At 37.2% G+C, this 18,626-nt stretch overlaps 1 protein-coding gene across 2 annotated transcripts in view; it reads left to right on the top strand.

Annotated features, from left to right (window-relative positions):
* Positions 1–18,626, top strand: part of LOC144973114 (sodium-coupled monocarboxylate transporter 2-like) — a 173,114-nt gene that overhangs the window by 115,478 nt on the left and 39,010 nt on the right. The window contains exons 1-3 of one of the 2 annotated variants that reach the window (XM_078915161.1): positions 1,588–1,734; positions 4,925–5,150; positions 7,899–8,107. In XM_078915161.1, coding sequence (XP_078771287.1) covers positions 4,991–5,150; positions 7,899–8,107 — 369 coding nt within the window. In that variant the 5' untranslated portion in view covers positions 1,588–1,734; positions 4,925–4,990. Of the gene's footprint in view, positions 1–1,587; positions 1,735–4,924; positions 5,151–7,898; positions 8,108–18,626 lie in introns of those variants that run through there. The other variant, XM_078915160.1, reaches the window with a different exon arrangement.

Genomic DNA, 18,626 nt, shown 5'->3' with positions numbered 1-18,626 from the left:
AAAAAGGAAAGGAAGTTTTTAGTTAAACGATTCAAGTCCTACGTGAATTTATATTTACCTGTTAAACAATAATATAAAGGATTATGGGTGTCAAATTTTATAGGTGTTGTGATATTGTAATGCGAGTTACTGTGACCTGTTCAGCCGTTGGTTGTCTTTAGCATTCATATGATATAACAGAAACGATACATTTGTATGGAACAAGAGGCGAATTATAATATACGTACGGTAATATCAATTCGTGATGATGATGATGATGATGATGATGATGATGATGATGATGATGATGATGATGATGATGATGATGATGATGATGATGATGATGATGAATAATAATAATAATAATAATAATAATGATGATGATGATGATGATGATGATGATGATGATGATGATAATAATAATAATATTAATGATAATAATATTATTATTAATGATATTAATAATAATAATAATAATAATAATAATAATAATAATAATAATAATAATAATAATAATAATAATATTAATAATGATAATAATATTAATAATAATAATAATAATAATAATAATAATAATAATAATAATAATAATAATAATAATAATAAGTTCTGAAGTATCATGTCCGCTGTTTTAGGACCTCGTAAAGGTACAATAATATGACCACGGTGGATGGAAATGGAGTCGGGAGATGAAGTGGTCGTCTGCGACTGAATCATTCACTGCTCTTCACAATCTGTCATACTAATTACCAGAATTTAATTCTTGCTAGATAAGCCCTTTATACCTCATGCATTAAGCATTTTTATAATAGGTATTATTTTTTGTGTCCTGTTATATCGTAGAATTGTGTGAATCAATATGTTATTTATGGCTGTACTTGCATTTTGTGCCAGACCATCTTTATTTCTTTTGGCCAAAAAGCATTTACTTCTAAAATCGACCTATTTTAAGCAGCCCTCAAATTGTTAAATAGTCTGAATCATCATATGATTTCCTAGTCTGAGACTTGTTCTAAATTAAGGGTCATTTTACTGGGTAGAAACGCTTCAGATTTTATGCTCTTTGACAAGATAAGAATTATTTAAAGTGAAAGTTTTCTTGCCAAAATAAAAAAAAAGTTATTTTGCCAGAGTACGTATACAAAACTGACACACTCTAAAAAAAAAAGCAAACACGTATTTAAAACTTTGGCCAGAAAAGTCGCTCTTCAAATATCGGACGATTAAAATAGTCTGCATCTTGGCAAAAACAAATCTCAAACTGTTACTTGAGAAGTTACAGGTTTGAGGGTTTTTGCTAAGATGAGGGTCATTTTAATCGATCGATATTTGAAGGGCGTGTTTTGTGGCCTAATTTTAAAATACGCGATTGTTCTGAGAAGGTACATTGAATCTAGGTGCGGTTGATCCGGCATAGACATTACATTAAACAAGGTTTAGTTTACTTTTTTTTTTTTGATGATGGTGTTTTATCTTCTTGAAAATGCACAGGATATATTCAAAGTTGGGTTTGTTTTGTTTTGTTTGGTGTTATAGCTGTACCTGTGTGTATTTTTGTTTGGATTGTTGAAGTGTAAAATATATGTCTGCTTCCTTTAGATCTTCTCCAATTGACGAGCGATTCAATATGCAATAACTCGTCTAAAACTAGGCATGGTTATTTGACATTCGCTCGGGCTTCCCCCCGTCTATATTCTTTATAAAGCATATTTCTTAAATTCGTCACAGACTGGAAAGTTATGTGTCACTTTTCTTGTAGGTTGTGTTGTGTATATTACATAAGTCTATTTCACTCTACTCCTGGTACTTTATTTCTCTTGTTATTTTAAATTACTCTGTGGAAAATTATACTGCATTCCTTTGACAATTCAATGGTTTATTATTTTGAAATTGTCAATATAAATCATTCATAAACATACAATTTCAAATTAACAAATCAAAGCAGGTAAAATCAATGATAAAAATAAAGCAAACGAAACAAAATTTAATGAATAATTAGATTTATAAAATAAAATATGTCAATTAATTCATTTGTAAATAAAACAAACAAACACACACACACACACACACACACACACACACACACAAACGAAAAGAAATCCATCCACTTGACCAAACGGGCAACGTATTCAACTCAAACAGCTTTCATTATGAACAGACTAATATTACTTTAAAAAACGATCGATATTTCAATGAAAAACTTTCGGACCAAATAAACATGACATGACCTCGCTTCTCAACACGGTATTAGGTGTGAGTGAACTTGGTGCCAAAAAGTTAAAGCAAACAAATAATATGTGAGATTTTAGTTCCTTGTCACGTTATGAAACTATAATATGTAATATCTTCAATAAAACACAATATACGTTACCAGAAAGTTGTTTTTTTAAACCTTCAAATCAATTCAAAATCACTTCGTATTGAGTCTTGGGTCTTTTATTAAGTCACAGTACCCCAGTAAACCTGGTGACCGTAAGTCTATACACATTTCAATGTGTTTATTTATTGTATCTCGTCTTTTGTATGTCAAAAAATCAACTTGAATACCAATCAATGTTTTACATTTTATTTGTGGAGTATTTTTATGTGTTTAGATTGAATTAATAGCGAATAATTGAATTAACAAAAGAAGTCGTTTTTCAAAATTGCTTAGTTGTTCTTTAATCACTCCGAGAACTTGCGATTTGTTGCCATTTAGTTAGCGGCTTAAAGAGAAAAAATATTTGTCTTTTTTAGTGCAATTAAGCTGTGATATAACAACAGTTCTGTTTCAATCATCATTGTGCTTATTCTCTTTTACTCTCTATAGTTGAACATTTTCATCTTCTCAACTTTCAATCTTTTTTTTTTCATTATCTTGATAAAAGGGATTACATCTTGTCACAAGGCATTTATTCGGGCCCATTTCTAAACAATTTAATTTATCATTTTTACCTACATGTTATTAGATGTTGACTGTTAAATACTTAAATACTCAACATCTGTTTATCTATTCCTCCATATTATTATCCACGTAGTAAGGAGACTTTCAACATTAGCATATCATAATTAGATTCTGTTTTATCCCGTGCTATCCTAGGTCAACTGGATTATGAAAACTGCTATTGCATTTTTATTGCTATTGTAGTTCCTCATGATTTAAGCAGAGAGTATCACGCAATTTGTTACACTCCGTTTCACGCTACAGAACCCAGGAAAAACCCCGCTTTTGCGGGCGTCATTGCTCTGAATAACACTTTTTCAGTTTTCTGTTAACCTTCGAAAAGAAATCTGTTACTTTACGGATGATCATAGATCAGAAGGTTCATAATATTATAGATAAGTAATTGTAAGCAATGTCCTTCTTAGCCCTTAGACATTAATTTTAGCTAGCATTTACCAGGGTTCTGAAGTAAATCAGACAGAATGAACTGCTAGCTCTCCGTCAGAGCGGAGGCCAATCTATCGTATTATTAGGAAGATCTACAGGGAGAAGATAAAGAAAACAGATAAAATTTGATTTGTGACCTAGTAGAAAACGGTAGGGGCTGCCTGAAGCCTGTGATCGTGAAAATACTAATGAAAGAGTGAAAATGGAGTGGCTTCGTATGGGAACAATACAGATTTATTTTCCATGTTAATTTGTGTATTGTGCTGACCAATGGTTTGTACCCGAAACGTCCATTGTCTACATTGTTCCCATACAAAGTCTCTCCATTTTCATTCTTTCTTTAGCATATGTGACCTACCGACGCAAATCAGAATTATGCCGCTTGGTAAAGTTATCAAAAGATGAATTTAAAACCAAAATGACCAGAATGTGAAATCTTAGTTTTTGAAACTTTCAGAAATTCTGCCCTCTATGAAACATAGTAACGTCACCAAAGTTACTTTTTTACACTACAAAGTTCATTTTGAGTTTGAGCATCTAACTCAACCCGACATGATACGGCTTGTAGGTCAAATGTCACTATTATATGGGGTTGCAATGATATTTAAAATGGTTAAAGAACGGATGTCTTTGTTGTAGATCTAGTTATGACTCAGTGTCTCATCTGATAGTCAGTAAGAGAGAGAGAGAGAGAGAGAGAGAGAGAGAGAGAGAGAGAGAGAGAGAGAGAGAGTGAGAGAGAGAGATTGTGTGTGTATGTATGTGTTTGTATGTGAGAGAGAGGGGGAGAGAGAGAGAGAGGGGGGGGGGGGGGGTTGGGTGGAGTTGGCATTTTGTCTTTGATAAATTCAAGGGTCGTTTTAAATAACCTTATCAGAGTCTAATGAACAATATCAACGCAATAATACTTGACTTTCCGGATGTCCTTTTCTGGAATAAACAAAGATGACGTTACATGTTGTTGACCCTTTTGAAATCCATTCAAAAAGAAGAAAGTATCGAACACGGGACGGTTCGGGATCAAAACTCTTAGTCATTTATCTCTTTAAAAAGTGTTTATTTTTTGTTGGTTTGTTGTTTTTATGATTGTTTTTTAGGGGGGGCGGGGGCGGGGGTATTTTGGTTAGTTTTTTTGTTTGTTTGTTTTCTGTTGGTTCTGATTAGCGTTTTTGTTTGATGTTTTTTGGGGGTCTTTTGAGTTTTTTGTTGTTTATTTCTGTAATCTTTGTTGTTGTTGGGTTTTCTTGTTTTTTGTTTTTCGGTTTGTCTGTCTTTGTATTTTTTTTTTTTTGTTTGTATTTGTTTTTGTTTTGTTTTTTGTTTTTTTTTTTTGTTTTTTGTTTGTTTTTTTTTTTTTGTTTGGGGGGGGGGGGGGGGGAGAGAGAGAGAGGAGGAGGTCATCTACAGTTAACTTTGGATTAAAGTCCGTAATGCCATGCATTTTTTGATGCTATTATATTAATTTTTGTTCTATTATTTTTCACATTCCACAACTTCTAGCAGTTTAGTAATAAATTTGTGAATTCAATAAAATATTTTGAATAACCAGACACATATTCTCTTTACATTCCACAGGACTGTTATACGACTAGACATACATTTCATTACTTACTTTAACATTCTCGTAAAGAGTAAGTAAAAATGACAGTAGAAAAATACAGCTACAACACTGGGAAAGTCCGAAGCTTCGAGGTGGCCGACTATGTCCTCTTCGTCCTCACTCTCCTGGTCTCTGCTGGGATTGGGGTTATTTTTGCCATTGTCGACAGAAGAAGGAATACTCCCAAAGACTTTCTCCTGGGTAAGTGACAAGTTTCTCAATAGGCTTCAACAGTCTTGACGTCACTTCCCTCGAAATGACACATAGTAACTTAGTAACTGGTTCTGAACTATAGGAACAATGGCAGACGCCCTTATAAAATACTTCTCCGACGAGTGCATCCAGAGAAGAAAAAAACCCATTGTAAATCTGATCATGTTTTGACTTTTATACATTCTGATCACATGACATGTTAAAAAGTTCTAGCCAGTATGAAGAATAAAAAGTACCGATTTTCTTTGTTTTGAACCAAGCTGCTCGTTACTGGGCGGACGTGACATCAGACTATTGAATTATGTTGAAACTATCATGTTGTGTGTCAGATTTTTCAGAAAACGTTCTTATGTGGCAATACCCAAACCTCGCTTTTTAAAATTTGCCACGAAATATGACCCGCCGTCTCGGGCCGGTATTATGTCGTAATGAATATTACACTTTTTTATGGGTCTTGGTAACCTGTAAGCAAATTTTCTTGCTTTTAACCCGAATTTGCACGGTTTTAGCCCAATTCTCCTAACTAATAATGCCACATGACATGTAGATGTATAAATGAAGAAATAATGGCAAATATAATATGTACATTGAAGTGCTTGAGTCGGAATTTTAGCAACTTGTTCGCACAGCACACCTTTTTTCAGCAAGCATGTTAAAATATTATTTTAAAAGACATTACCCACACGTTACGCTTGCCATAATTAAACAGAGAGAGGTCTTGTATATAGTGTAGTAGGTATGTCAAATAAGGTGCTGACTCGCAAAAGCCCTATTCTGTCGTACTCTGGAAAAAAACCTATATTTCAAAATTTGGACAGAAAACTCGTCCTTCAAATATCGATTGATTTAAATGACACTCATCTTTGCACAAAAAAAAGACCTCTCAAACCTGGGACTTCATGAAGTCCCAGGTTTGAGAGTTGTTTTTTCGAAGATGAGTGTCATTTAAATCGAATTGATATTTGAAGGACGAGTTTTCTGTCCAAATTTTAAAATATGAGTTTTTTTTCCAAAGTACGGCAGTATTGGCCCTGGGATTGTGTAATATAGTTATGTCAATTGACTTTCATAAAAATAGCATCAAAAAAGAAGGGCGGCCTTTGATTAACTAATTTAGGTATGTCTAAATATATGGGCAGACATGAAAGTAGCCTGAAACTTGATGAGTTCTAACATCAGCTTGTGGTCTTATGGTAAGACACTTGTCTTCGGATAGTCCCGGGTTCAAGCCTCGCTCTGAGTAGTGCAATGTTGAGACATACAACTTCCCAAAATGTCGAGTGCTACCGCGGTTAAAATTTTGGGGTCTCTATGAGATCATCGTTGAAAAAATAGCACTGTAGATGAAACACAAGACGTAGAAGACCAACGATTAGAATATAGATTATATGCCACATATTATATGATTTCAGTATTTCAATTTCTCATTCTTAACCCTCTCCATACCAACTCTAGGAAAATCGTAACATTCTTTACGATACAACCAACATTTTAAAAATTTCATATTTCTTTTGTAAATAATAAAATTTAACGAAAATGAACAGTGTGTTGTAGGTAGAGCATGTTATGCTAAAGAAATTATGTATCGCAAGAATTTTACTGCAATTATGTCTTGAGTGATAAAAAATATATTCTTGTGTTAGTTGGGTGTGAAGTTTTGGGGAAAATCCTGAATATGTATGGTGAGGAAAGAGTTTAAAATGATCAATCACCAGAGCTTGTTCTTATGACTTCTCAAAATATTCTCGACTATGTGGTCTTGTGGTATTTCGCTTACTTTAGGATCGGAAGGTCCTCGTTCGGCGCATCGTTGAGTCCTTGATAAAGACTCTTTACTCACATTTTCTCACCGTACTCAGGTGTAAAATGAGTACCTGGCCGTTAACAGCGTTGTCTCTGTTGAAAAATAATTGTAATATCGCTGTCATATCGTGTTCTATAATATATTACGTGTTGCCGTTGGTCAGGGACCCCCTGTAAAGCGCTTTGAGCACATCTTCTGGGTATAAAAGCTCAATTTTTAAAATGTTATTTTGTGATAGTATAGCGTCCTATCCAAAGTGTAGCAAGCAATTGCTTTTGTCTGTTTAGCGCTACAGGAATCAAGATGAACTCCGTCTCCATGGACCTCATTGGCTTCAAAGGGATATTTTTGTCTAGAATTAGTGAAATTGACTCACTCATCTGTTCTAGATATAGTTTTTAGGGCGAGCGGACGGGGGGTTGTTCTCACTAAATATTCTCCAACATGTAAAACATTTTACAAGGATACACAAATTTGTATGTTGATAGGGTTGATCTGGTGGGCACAGCTGTTGAGTATTTTATTTAAACCTCTACAATCAATAATTGATAGTATACTACTACGTTGCTTTTTTATGTGTGTTTCTTTCTCTCTCTCTCTCTCTCTCTCTCTCTCTCTCTCTCTCTCTCTCTCTCTCTCTCTCTCTCTCTCTCTCTCTCTCTCTCTGTTTTTGCTTTTTTGTTTGTTTTTTTGTTGTTTTTGTGTGTGTTTTTTTGTTGTTGTTTTTTGTTGTTATGTCCATAACTTAGCTTAAAAAGATGTTTTATCGTGAATTTCAAATGGTTTAATTTCACAAAGATTTCTGTTGTTTGGTTTTTACTTTAATTTCTTTTGCGAGTGAGTGATTAGTACATTCCTTTAAACGGATTTGACATTCGTTGTCCATACAAATTTTGAATAATACTTTATTCGTGTTTTAACTGATCATTTAGGTGGGAAGCAGATGCATGTGATACCTGTCTCCATGTCTTTGACCGTGACCTTCATGTCGGCCTTGACCTTGCTTGGAAACCCAGCCGAGATCTACAATTACAACACAATGTTTTGGTACCTCTGTGCGTCATTCCTTGTCGCAATCTTCATGGCTGCCTACATTCTCATACCATTCTTCTACAGTATGGGAATCACAAGCACTTTTGAGGTAAGGCACATCTTTCTGAGTGAAAAGAAAATAATATATTCTTTAAAAAACATTGGGTATTATGATCAGCCATTACCCGATGTGGACAAGAACCCGAAACGGCAGAGCATTTAGTTGAACGGTGTGTTGTGACGATGCTACCAGGCGGGTTCGCGACCGTGCACGAATGCGGACCGGACTTTGCTGATTGAGTTGATCGTCATCACATAGTAGTGTGAGAACCATAAGAAGTTGCTGCCATTTGACCTTTTGGAATGATCATCTGGCCGCTCTGTTGCCAGATTCATTTGCGCGCACTTGCACACTTTATATCCTGACCGATCTTATCATTGATGACTCAAAAAATTCGTTTCGATCTATGCTAATTTCGATAATACTGTATTATAATAATTAATAAATATATGAGTGCATGTTCGTTTGAACTTTTAATTCCCCTCAAATATGGCGGATTCTCTCAGAGTATTTTTTTAAAAGATGGCTTAGTGTACCAAATGACGAGGGAATACTTTTGAATTCGAAAATAGACATCTGGCCTGATTCAAGTTTTAAAAAAAGATAATTTAATATGTGCTGCGTTTTGAGACAGTTAAGGCCAACCTCATTAGGTGAAATGTATCCATTTTTTGGAGGGATTGGGGGGGGGGGTGGAGGGGGGGGGGTTACAGATTTAACATTTTTGAAAGGTGGTGTTATTTAGTAAAAGTTGAATATCCACAAAAATGGGTTATAATATAGAATCCCTCATAGTAAAGGGACTTGTCGGACGAAACCTTTCAAAACCCAAGGTTCTCCAAATAGATTCGAACTCGGTTTGACATTCCATACATAGGCAACTACTTATTAATGGAAGACCGAAGGTGACAAGTCGTTTTAACTTCATTGTGCATTGAAAATCAACCTCAGTTGGAAACCATTATAAAAAGGACGATATGAATAAGTGGAAAGAGGTGTCCGCTCGTCTTGGTGTTCAGACAAGGATGCTGGATTTAAAGGTGACACCATTCAACAAATTATTGTCCTACGTTTGTGGCCCTGCGACTATGTTTAAAAATAAAATACCATCGTCTCTATGAAGGAGTAAGCTATCGTTTAGTACAGTTTTCGCGTGTCTGTTCTCATAAAAATGAACATTTATACAGCCCATTTCACATGCTGACCGCCATGTACATCTACTAAATGCGCCATTTATTCTCCCAGTCAGCCATAGAGATTTTTTAAAAATTCTTACAGTATATTATATCGTATGGTAGGCGCGCTCTTTGTACAGATTCCTAAACATTATCCTATAAAACTACTTATCCACACCTAAGTCGAGGTGGATAGTGTGTTAAAAGAGCTTTACCAAAAGACATAACGCTGTGACCACTATGTCTATAACCACTGTCACACATTGACCAGGCTAAACATCACTTTATGTATGTGACAAGACGAGTCAGTATCACACTGACCAATCACCAACGCCAATATCATTTTTTTCTCGATTTGTCATGATACTAGGTTTGCTTTTCTAAAAATTGTTTTTGAAATTTTGTTTTATTGTTTTGTTTTGTTTTTGTTTTATGTTTTATCGTTTTGTTTTGTTTTTGTTTTATGTTTGTTTGTTTTTTGTTTTTGTTTTTGTTATTGATTTTCGTTCTGTTTTTTTTTTTTATTGTGTTTGGTTTTGTTTGGGTTTTTTTTTTGTATATTCTTTTTGTTTGTTTGTTTTTTGTTTTTTTTTTTTTTTGGGGGGGGGGGGGGGGGGTTTGTTGGGTTTTTTTTTTTTTTGTTTTTTTTTTTTTTGGTTTTTTTTTTTGGGGGGGGAGGGTTGTTGTTTTGTTGGGGTTTTTTTCTCTCATATTCTGAGGTGATAACAATTCGATCCTGTTCTCATTTTAAAATATCGCGTTATAAATTGACTGAAGAGAATTTTCCTGTACGTTAAATCATTATAATTATTAACTCGTTCATCAAGAGATGCTCCTTTCCATCCAGGCTGGGGCTTGACTGAATACAGCACAGTTTATTAAATCTTTAACCAGTTCACTGTCGTATTCTTGAAAAATTCACGAAGTCCCAGGTGTGAGAGCTTTTTTTAGGGGGGGGGGGGGGGGTTTGCGAAGAAGAGTGTCCTTTAAATCGGTTTATATAATTTGAAGGACGTGTTTTCTGGCCAAAATTTGCAATTCGAAGTGGTTAAAGACGGTATGTCTTCTTGTATGTCGTGCGGCTATGTGGTCCAGTGGTGTGACACTCGCTTTCGGATCGGAAGGTCCTGATTTCCTGAGGTCCTTAGGCGCATAGTTGAGTCCTTGGAAAAGACTTTTTATTCACATTCTGTCACTGTACTCAGGTCTAAAATGAGTACCTGGCCGTTGACATCGTTGTCTCTGTCGGAAAAAAGGGAGAGAGACAGTGAGCAAGTGGGAGAACGGATGAGGAAGAGTGCGTTTCAAAGTTATATTTAAAACAAAGGAAGGAGATAAACTAAAAAAACAAAACTAGGTTGACCTAACTGAATAAAAGAGATAGGTAAATAGGTGGAAGATATAATCAAAATAACGTAAACTTAGCTTTTGAATTGTAGAAGATTATCCACAGAAATTATTAAATCAAAGTCGTCATGGTGACGCGGATCACGGTCTAGTATTCTTTAATAACACCACTCCCTCCCCCCCCCCCCCCCCCCCCCCCCCCCCGCCCCTCCCCTCCCCCGACCCTATCTTATGATTGATTTATATTATTATAGTTCTGATTACATTTCAGCGCATTACTCTCTCTCTCTCTCTCTCTCTCTCTCTCTCTCTCTCTCTCTATCTCTCTCTCTCTCTTTCTCTCTCTCTCTTTCTCTTTCTCTCTCTCTCTCTCACTCTCTCTCCTCCCCTTGCATGCACACACACACACACACACACACACACACACACTAATACCCACATTTTTACCTATACTGTTTTAACTATAATGCCAATGTAATGAGAATGTCAGCTCACATTTCTGCTCTCTGTAAATCTTTATACTTTCAATTGAAGAAAATCAGTTCGATCCGTCAGTATATTGCAATTGGAACATGTAAAACATTGGTTGTTTCCCTCATTTTTTCGAAACTAGATTATTGTAACTCCCTGCTTGTCAACTTGCCTCAGGCTTCTATTAAACAATTACAACTACTGCAAAACAGTGCAGCAAGATGAGTTTTTGGCAAAAAAAAAATTGATCATGCAAACCCTTTGGTGGCCTCTCTCCACTGGTTTCCCATTGAAAAGCGCACATATTACAAAGCAGCGTGTCTTGTTTATAAGTGTTTGACCGGTATAGCACCGGCATATCTCACAGATCACGTGGTCATGTGTAAATTTGAAAATTACACTTTAAGATCATGTAATGACCAAACGAAAATTTCGGAAAAAAGATCAAGAACAAAATTTGGCGATAGATCGTTTGCTTGTTTCGGCCCCAAGATTTGGAATGAACTACCACGTGGTCTGAGGGAGTGCAAGTCTTTACCTACCTTTAAAAAGAATCTCAAGACACATTTTACTGTATTTGTTTTTATTGACTCTATGAATCCTTGATTTGGCTATGAATTATTATTATTATTTTATTTTTTTCACTTAAAATTGATATTTATATTGTAAAGTGCCCAGAGCTTGTGTTTTACACGAGAATGAGCGCTATATAAATGTGTATTATTATTATTATTATTATTATTATTATTATTATTATTATTATTATTATTATTATTATTATTATTATTATTATTAGTATTATTATTATTATTATTATTATTATTATTATTATTATTATTATCAATATAACATAATATTTCATTAACTTGTTTACATGAAGAAGGCCAAAGGCCGAAACGTCGTTTTCTTTGTTCTGTATCTCTTATTAAGAGTCTTTTTTACTCTTTTTATATTACTATACATTTTATTGACTCATTTAGGCACCTCAAGATTTTAATATTCACTAAACTTGCTCAAAGCGCTTTACAAAGGGTCCCTGGCGAATAGCAACACGTAACATATAGAATCCCCGTGTGGTGTCCGGGGTCCCTCAACTGAGAGGGTCAAGAATAGCCCAACGCCAAGCCAGCGTGTCGTAAAAGGCGACTAATGGTGTGTGATTCCCCCATCTTTGAGTCACCTGGTCCTCCAGGTTGGGGGTTGGCAAAGGGTTAACACCCCTTTCCGTTAAACTCAAACCGTTACAGAAACACAGACAGACAAACTAAATCCTTTTTTTAGCTTGGGCGACCGAAGAGTTTCTGGAATTACAGAATTTATGAAGGACAACAGACAAAGCCGAAAGGACTCTGCTGACCCGATGACGTCTTCGCCAAACAAGCAGCTTCGAATTGCGTCGTGGAACGTTCGCACCATGTATGAAGCAGGAAAAAGCTCTCAAGTTGTGACTGAGATGAGAAGATACAGGCTGCATATACTTGGAGTAAGCGAAACCCACTGGATACAATCCGGACAGAAACACCTCAAGTCTGGGGAGAAGATTTTATATTCAGGGAGAGGGGACGGGATTCATACACAGGGAGTAGGAATAATTCTAAGCAAGTTTGCCCAGAAGTCACTGAGAGGATGGGAACAATGCGGAGAAAGGATCATCATGGCGTCTTTTACAACACGGAGTAAGAAGATCAGCATGAACATTGTACAGATCTATGCCCCAACAAATGATGCAACAGATGAGGACAAAGATACATTTTATGGTCTGCTACAACAAGTCATTGACAAGTTGCCAAGGAAAGACATCAACATATTGATGGGAGATGCTAATGCAAAAGTGGGACAGGATAACGTAGGCTATGAAGGTATCATGGGACGTCATGGCATGGGAAAAATGAATGATAATGGAGAGAGATTTGCAAATTTCTGTGCATTCAACAGCTTGGTGATTGGAGGATCAGTGTTCCCCCATAAGAGGATCCACAAAGCAACTTGGGTCTCACCAGATGGTGTGACAGAGAATCAGATTGATCATTTTTGTATCTCTCGTAGATTCAGACGTTCATTGGAAGATGTGACAGTACGGAGAGGGGCAGATGTTGGATCAGACCACCACCTGCTATTGGCAAAGCTTAAGCTCCGACTCAGAAAACACGGGGCCAGATCACATACAAGAAGAAAATTCGAGGTGAATGCACTTGATGGGGAAAAGAATGAGGAATTCAAACTACAATTGAGTAATAGATTCCAACCTCTTACTGAGCTCGAGGAGGACATAGATGTAGAGTCACATTGGGCAAAGATCAAGGAAGTCTACATAACAACTTGCCACGAGGTATTGGGGGTAAAGAAATCGGAACATAAAGAATGGATAAGTCCAACCACCTTGGACCTTATTGAAAAGAGGAGAACAAGGAAGGAACAAGTGAATGCAAGCCGAACAAGGGCTTCAAGACTGGATGCACAAGAGCAGTATCGAGCCATAGCTAAGGAAGTCAAAAGATCTGTGAAGAAAGACAAGGAAGCATTCATGAACAGACTTGCAGAGAAAGCAGAAGCAGCAGCGACTGGAGGACACATGAGGATCCTTTATCAAACTACCAAGACACTTGCTGGAAAATATGGGAAACCAGAGGTACCAGTCAAAGACAAAGATGGGAAAACTATTTTTGGAAAAGAGGCTCAATCTGAACGATGGAGGGAACATTTCAACTGCCTTCTGAACAGACCACCACCAGACAACCAGCCAGAAATTTTGCCTGCAAGGAATGAGCTACCAATTAGCTGTGATCCACCATCGATAGCAGAGATTGTGGGTGCCATTAACAAGATGAAAAGGGGGAAAGCTGCTGGACCAGACCAGATTCCACCGGAGGCTCTAAAAGTTGATGCGAAAAGAAATGCTGAGGCCCTGCACCCACTATTTGAGAGAATCTGGAATGACGGGATATTCCCAAAGGATTGGAAGGAAGGACATCTTATCAAGCTTCCAAAGAAAGGGGACCTCAGTAATTGTAATAATTATCGAGGCATCACTCTTCTTTCTATCCCAGGAAAGGTTTTCAACCGTATTATTTTAGAGAGAATTAAGAATGCAACAGATGCTAAACTGCGGGACGAACAGGCAGGTTTTCGGAAAAACCGTTCAACCACCGACCAGATTGCCTCTCTGCGAGTCATAGTAGAACAGTCTATAGAATGGAACTCTCCTCTTATTGTCAACTTTCTGGATTACGAGAAGGCTTTCGACAGTATTGACAGAGCAACATTGTGGAAAATTCTGGCACATTATGGACTCCCTGAAAAGATAGTAAACCTCATTAAGGAAATGTATGAAGGATCAAGTTGCAGGGTTGTACATGAAGATCAGCTTACTGACAGCTTTGAAATTAAGACTGGTGTCAAGCAGGGATGCTTGCTCTCTCCATTCCTGTTCATCCTTGCCATTGATTGGCTAATGAAGGAAACCTCCAAAGGGAGAAGAAATGGGATACAGTGGACCCCCTGGACACAGTTGGATGATCTGGATTTTGCAGATGATCTGGCTCTTTTGTCCCACACCCAGGACCAGATGCAAGCAAAAACCACAATTATAAACAGCCTGTCGGAATCAATTGGTCTAAGAATTCACCCTGCAAAGTCAAAGGTCTTGAGGATAGGTACGCGTCAAAGGGAGCAGATCAAAGTAAAAGATCAGGAACTCGAAGATATAGACACTTTCTGCTATCTCGGAAGTATAATTGACAAGGATGGAGGCACGGAAGCAGAGGTGAAAGCACGAATAGGAAAGGCACAGGCTGCATTCACATCTTTGAACAGAGTTTGGAGAACTAAAGATATCTCCCTTCAACTAAAGCTAAGACTTTTCAACTCAAACGTGAAGTCTGTCCTACTGTATGGATGTGAAACTTGGAACGCATCACAGGCATGTATAAGGAGGGTACAGATTTTCGTAAACAGGTGCATGCGTAAGCTACTCAGAATAAAATGGATGGATAGAATAAAAAATGAAGAAGTATGGAAAAGAACACAGCAGAAACCAGTGGGAGAGGATATAGGAAGAAGACGATGGAGGTGGATTGGACACACGCTTAGAAAGAATGACTCAACTATAACAAAGAAAGTATTGGACTGGAACCCTCAGGGCAGAAGATCAAGGGGAAGGCCACGAGGAACATGGAGAAGAATTAAAGAAGCTGATATACAGAGAAGTGGTAAGACCTGGAATGAGATAAAAAAGTTGGCTCAGGATAGAGAAGGATGGAAACTGTTTGTCTGTGGCCTATACCCTGACCCAGGGTGAAAAAGGCAATGATGATGATGATGAACATATAGAACGAGACGTGACGCCTGTCAGGCGATATAACAGTTGTTTTCCTCCAGATATAATGCTGTTACCGGTCAGGTTCTCAACCTACACCTGAGTACGGTGAGAAAATATGAGTAAAGAGTCTTTTCCAAGGACTCAACTAAGTGCCGAGCGAGGCTCGAACCCAGGACCCTCTGATTCGAAAGCTAGTGTCATACACTGCAAGATCAAATAGCGCACAGCATTGGGTCGACATATCTCGGTGTTGCCGACCCCGTTATCTGATCTTCTTTTGTTAATATAATGGCTTGTCTTGTTTTTGTTTTTGTTTTCTTTTTCTTTTGTTCCTTTTCCATTTTGGTTTCCAGTCCAGCAGACAGATTATTGGGTGGGGCGAATTCATTGAAGCATGAATCATCTTGCTTTCTCAAGACCTCGGTTTGTAGAGAAACCAAATCCCGTTTATGAATGATTTAATTAATAGCGATTAATATTTTACCTTTTTTTTAAGCCGCACAATCCAGTTTAACATATAGGCTCAAATACCACATTAGTATATTCTCTATATTTGTACCAAAAGAACCACCACATTCATTCCTTTTTTTTTTTTTTTGCCAGAAAACTCTTCCTTTATCAATTGATTCAAATTAACTTCAAAAACCCTAAAATCTTAGAATTCCTTAAAGTCCCTGGTTTGAGTGTTTTTGACAAGATGAGGGCCATTTTAATCGATCGATGTTTGATGGCCTGAAATTTTAAAATTATGTGTTGTTTTCTTTTTTCAGCGTACGGCAGAACAGTACGTATATGTGACCCCTCGGCTCAAAACGGTATTATGTAGGGGTGAAGCAGAAGCCGAAAAGTTAAAATAATTTAAAAATTAGAAACCTTGACTTTCACAATTAAAGAAACATTATTCATCCTATCCCCCTAAACCCCCCCCCCCCCCCCCCCCAAAAAAAAATTAGAATCAATCCGAGATCCATATTTTTGACTGCAAATTCAATTTTCACGATCTAAAACGCCCCGACATAATACCGTGTAGATGCGACGGGTCACATAATATTGTTCTTATTGTAAAAAGATGAGGGCTACTATGCCTAATACATATGAAAAGAAAGTTTGAATTAAATCGGCAAATGTGAAAGGTTCAACGTTCTCAAGAGCCACAACAAGGTTCTTGAAGAGTGGTTGACCCCTAGTGAAATGAATGGTTGTCAGTCAGGCATGTATTTCAGAACTAAGAAAAGATTTTGAAAGATCGGTCATTACAATTCCTCTAGCAACTACCCCCCCCCCCCCCCCACACACACACACACACACTTTAATATATCTCTATCTATCTATCTATCCATCTCTCTCTCTCTCTCTCTCTCTCTCTCTCTCTCTCTCTCTCTCTCTCTCTCTCTCTCTCTCTCTCTCTCTCTCTCTCTCTATTTCGTTCTTTCTTTGTTTTGTTTTAAGGGTTATACACATTTAGGTCATTCAGCGCCAGTATAAAGACAGCAAATGGGGTAATTAAAAGTATAGATAATATATTAAAATCACATGAGAATAAGTAACATTAAGGAGAACGGTTTAAAATAATAGGAAAGTGATGTAGAATCCAAGAGCACACTATCAGTGTACTTAGTTTGAGATCACCTAGAATCTCATCTAGACACCAACACAGGATCCCACCGATAGGAATACACTCAAACGCTTACAAAACACAACAACAAAAGATTACATAACAAAACAGAGAGAGAGAGAGAGAGAGAGAGAGAGAGAGAGAGAGAGAGAGAGAGAGAGAGAGAGAGAGAGATGATTTACAAAGAAAAAAAATATCATCTCCCAAAACTAATTCTAAACATTTGACTGTTTCCCTCTCAGACAAGGACTTCGGCCGAGGCCAAGACAAACCAAGTAATATCATTCCAAGGCAATGATAGAAATCAACTTGAAAAACAGATATAAGTCGGGGGGGGGGGGGGGGGGGAGCGGCAGGGGAAGGGGTAGAAGGCACAGCAAGTGACCAGCATGGGAAGTCAGAAGACCCACCCACTCATTTCTTTCTTTTTTTTTTCTCTCCTCTCTGTCCCTCGGAGATTAAAATAGGATTGTAAAGAACAATCTTTTCGTATCAGTATCTACAGCTTACGAAATGGGGGCGAAGTGGTCGGGTGGTTAAGGCATCGCACTGTGATCTGGAAGGTCCCGGGTTCGACCCCGCTTCAGGCAGTTTCGTTTTTTTTTCCTTGGGCAAGATTTTTAACCCCCAATTTGCTCACTTGAACAATCTGTTTGATGGAGTATAGTATCTATATTCCTTCATGGAATGCCTAGGCGTCGGGATCTTATGGTGCCATTGCGAAAGCGCGTAATTAATTATTAAATCTACAACTCTCAGTAAATTGTAACCTTGAGCAATACAAGAACTACTTTCTTATTCAAAAGGTGAAACAAAGTAAATTCCACTTTTATAAACCAAAATAAGGTTATCATAACTATTGTAAAGAAATGCCCCCCCCCCCCCCCCCCCCCTTCAAAAAAAAATCATCTACTGACCTAGAACTCAGATGTATTTTTCCCAAATGTAGATTATCTCAACCCCTGTTTGAAAGTAAATAATACAAAAGTTGAAAAGACCGGAGTGAGAGTACTTGACATGATCTTCTATTGTTATCTGGAGAAGCCAACAACTATTGCAATCTCTTCTATAACAGACGCGACTATTCGTCTCAAAACGGTATTATGTCAGGGTGAAACGGATGCTTTTGACAGAGATAACGCTGTTAACGACAAGCTTCTCATTTTACACCTGAGTACGGTGAGAGAATGTGAGTAAAGAGCCTTTTCCAAGAACTCATCTATGCGCCTCTCATCGTGGGACTCGAACCCAGGTCCTCGCGACCCGATCCGAAGGCGAGTGTTATACCACAAGACACCATAGCTACATTGCCAAACAAAGCTAGATCCTATTCCTATAAACGTGTATTAATACTACGCGTTTAAGTAAAATACTCACCCATTCTACTAATCAGATCAAACGTTCCAACCCACAAAACGATGTTTTACCTGACACATTCATAGTTTGTTATAGAGAGTTAAGTTCAAATTAATCACTAAACTAATCTAAAATCATTACTACAAATCCGAATTACGACAACTTCATTCTATAGATGGAACGAAATTAACTTCTCTCAGCTCTTTGTTATTGCTTTAGACAGTCATTTTAATTATTTTAAAAAGTTGACCTTCAGATCCGTAAGACCTATGGAGTCGGAGTTTA

Source organism: Berghia stephanieae, chromosome 5, assembly GCF_034508935.2.
Source record: "Berghia stephanieae isolate SIO BIC M18660-M18661 chromosome 5, UCSD_Bste_1.3, whole genome shotgun sequence".
Classification (NCBI taxonomy): domain Eukaryota; kingdom Metazoa; phylum Mollusca; class Gastropoda; order Nudibranchia; family Aeolidiidae; genus Berghia; species Berghia stephanieae.
The sequence above is the reverse complement of the archived record's forward strand: the minus strand, read 5'-3'. Positions and strand labels throughout refer to the sequence as shown.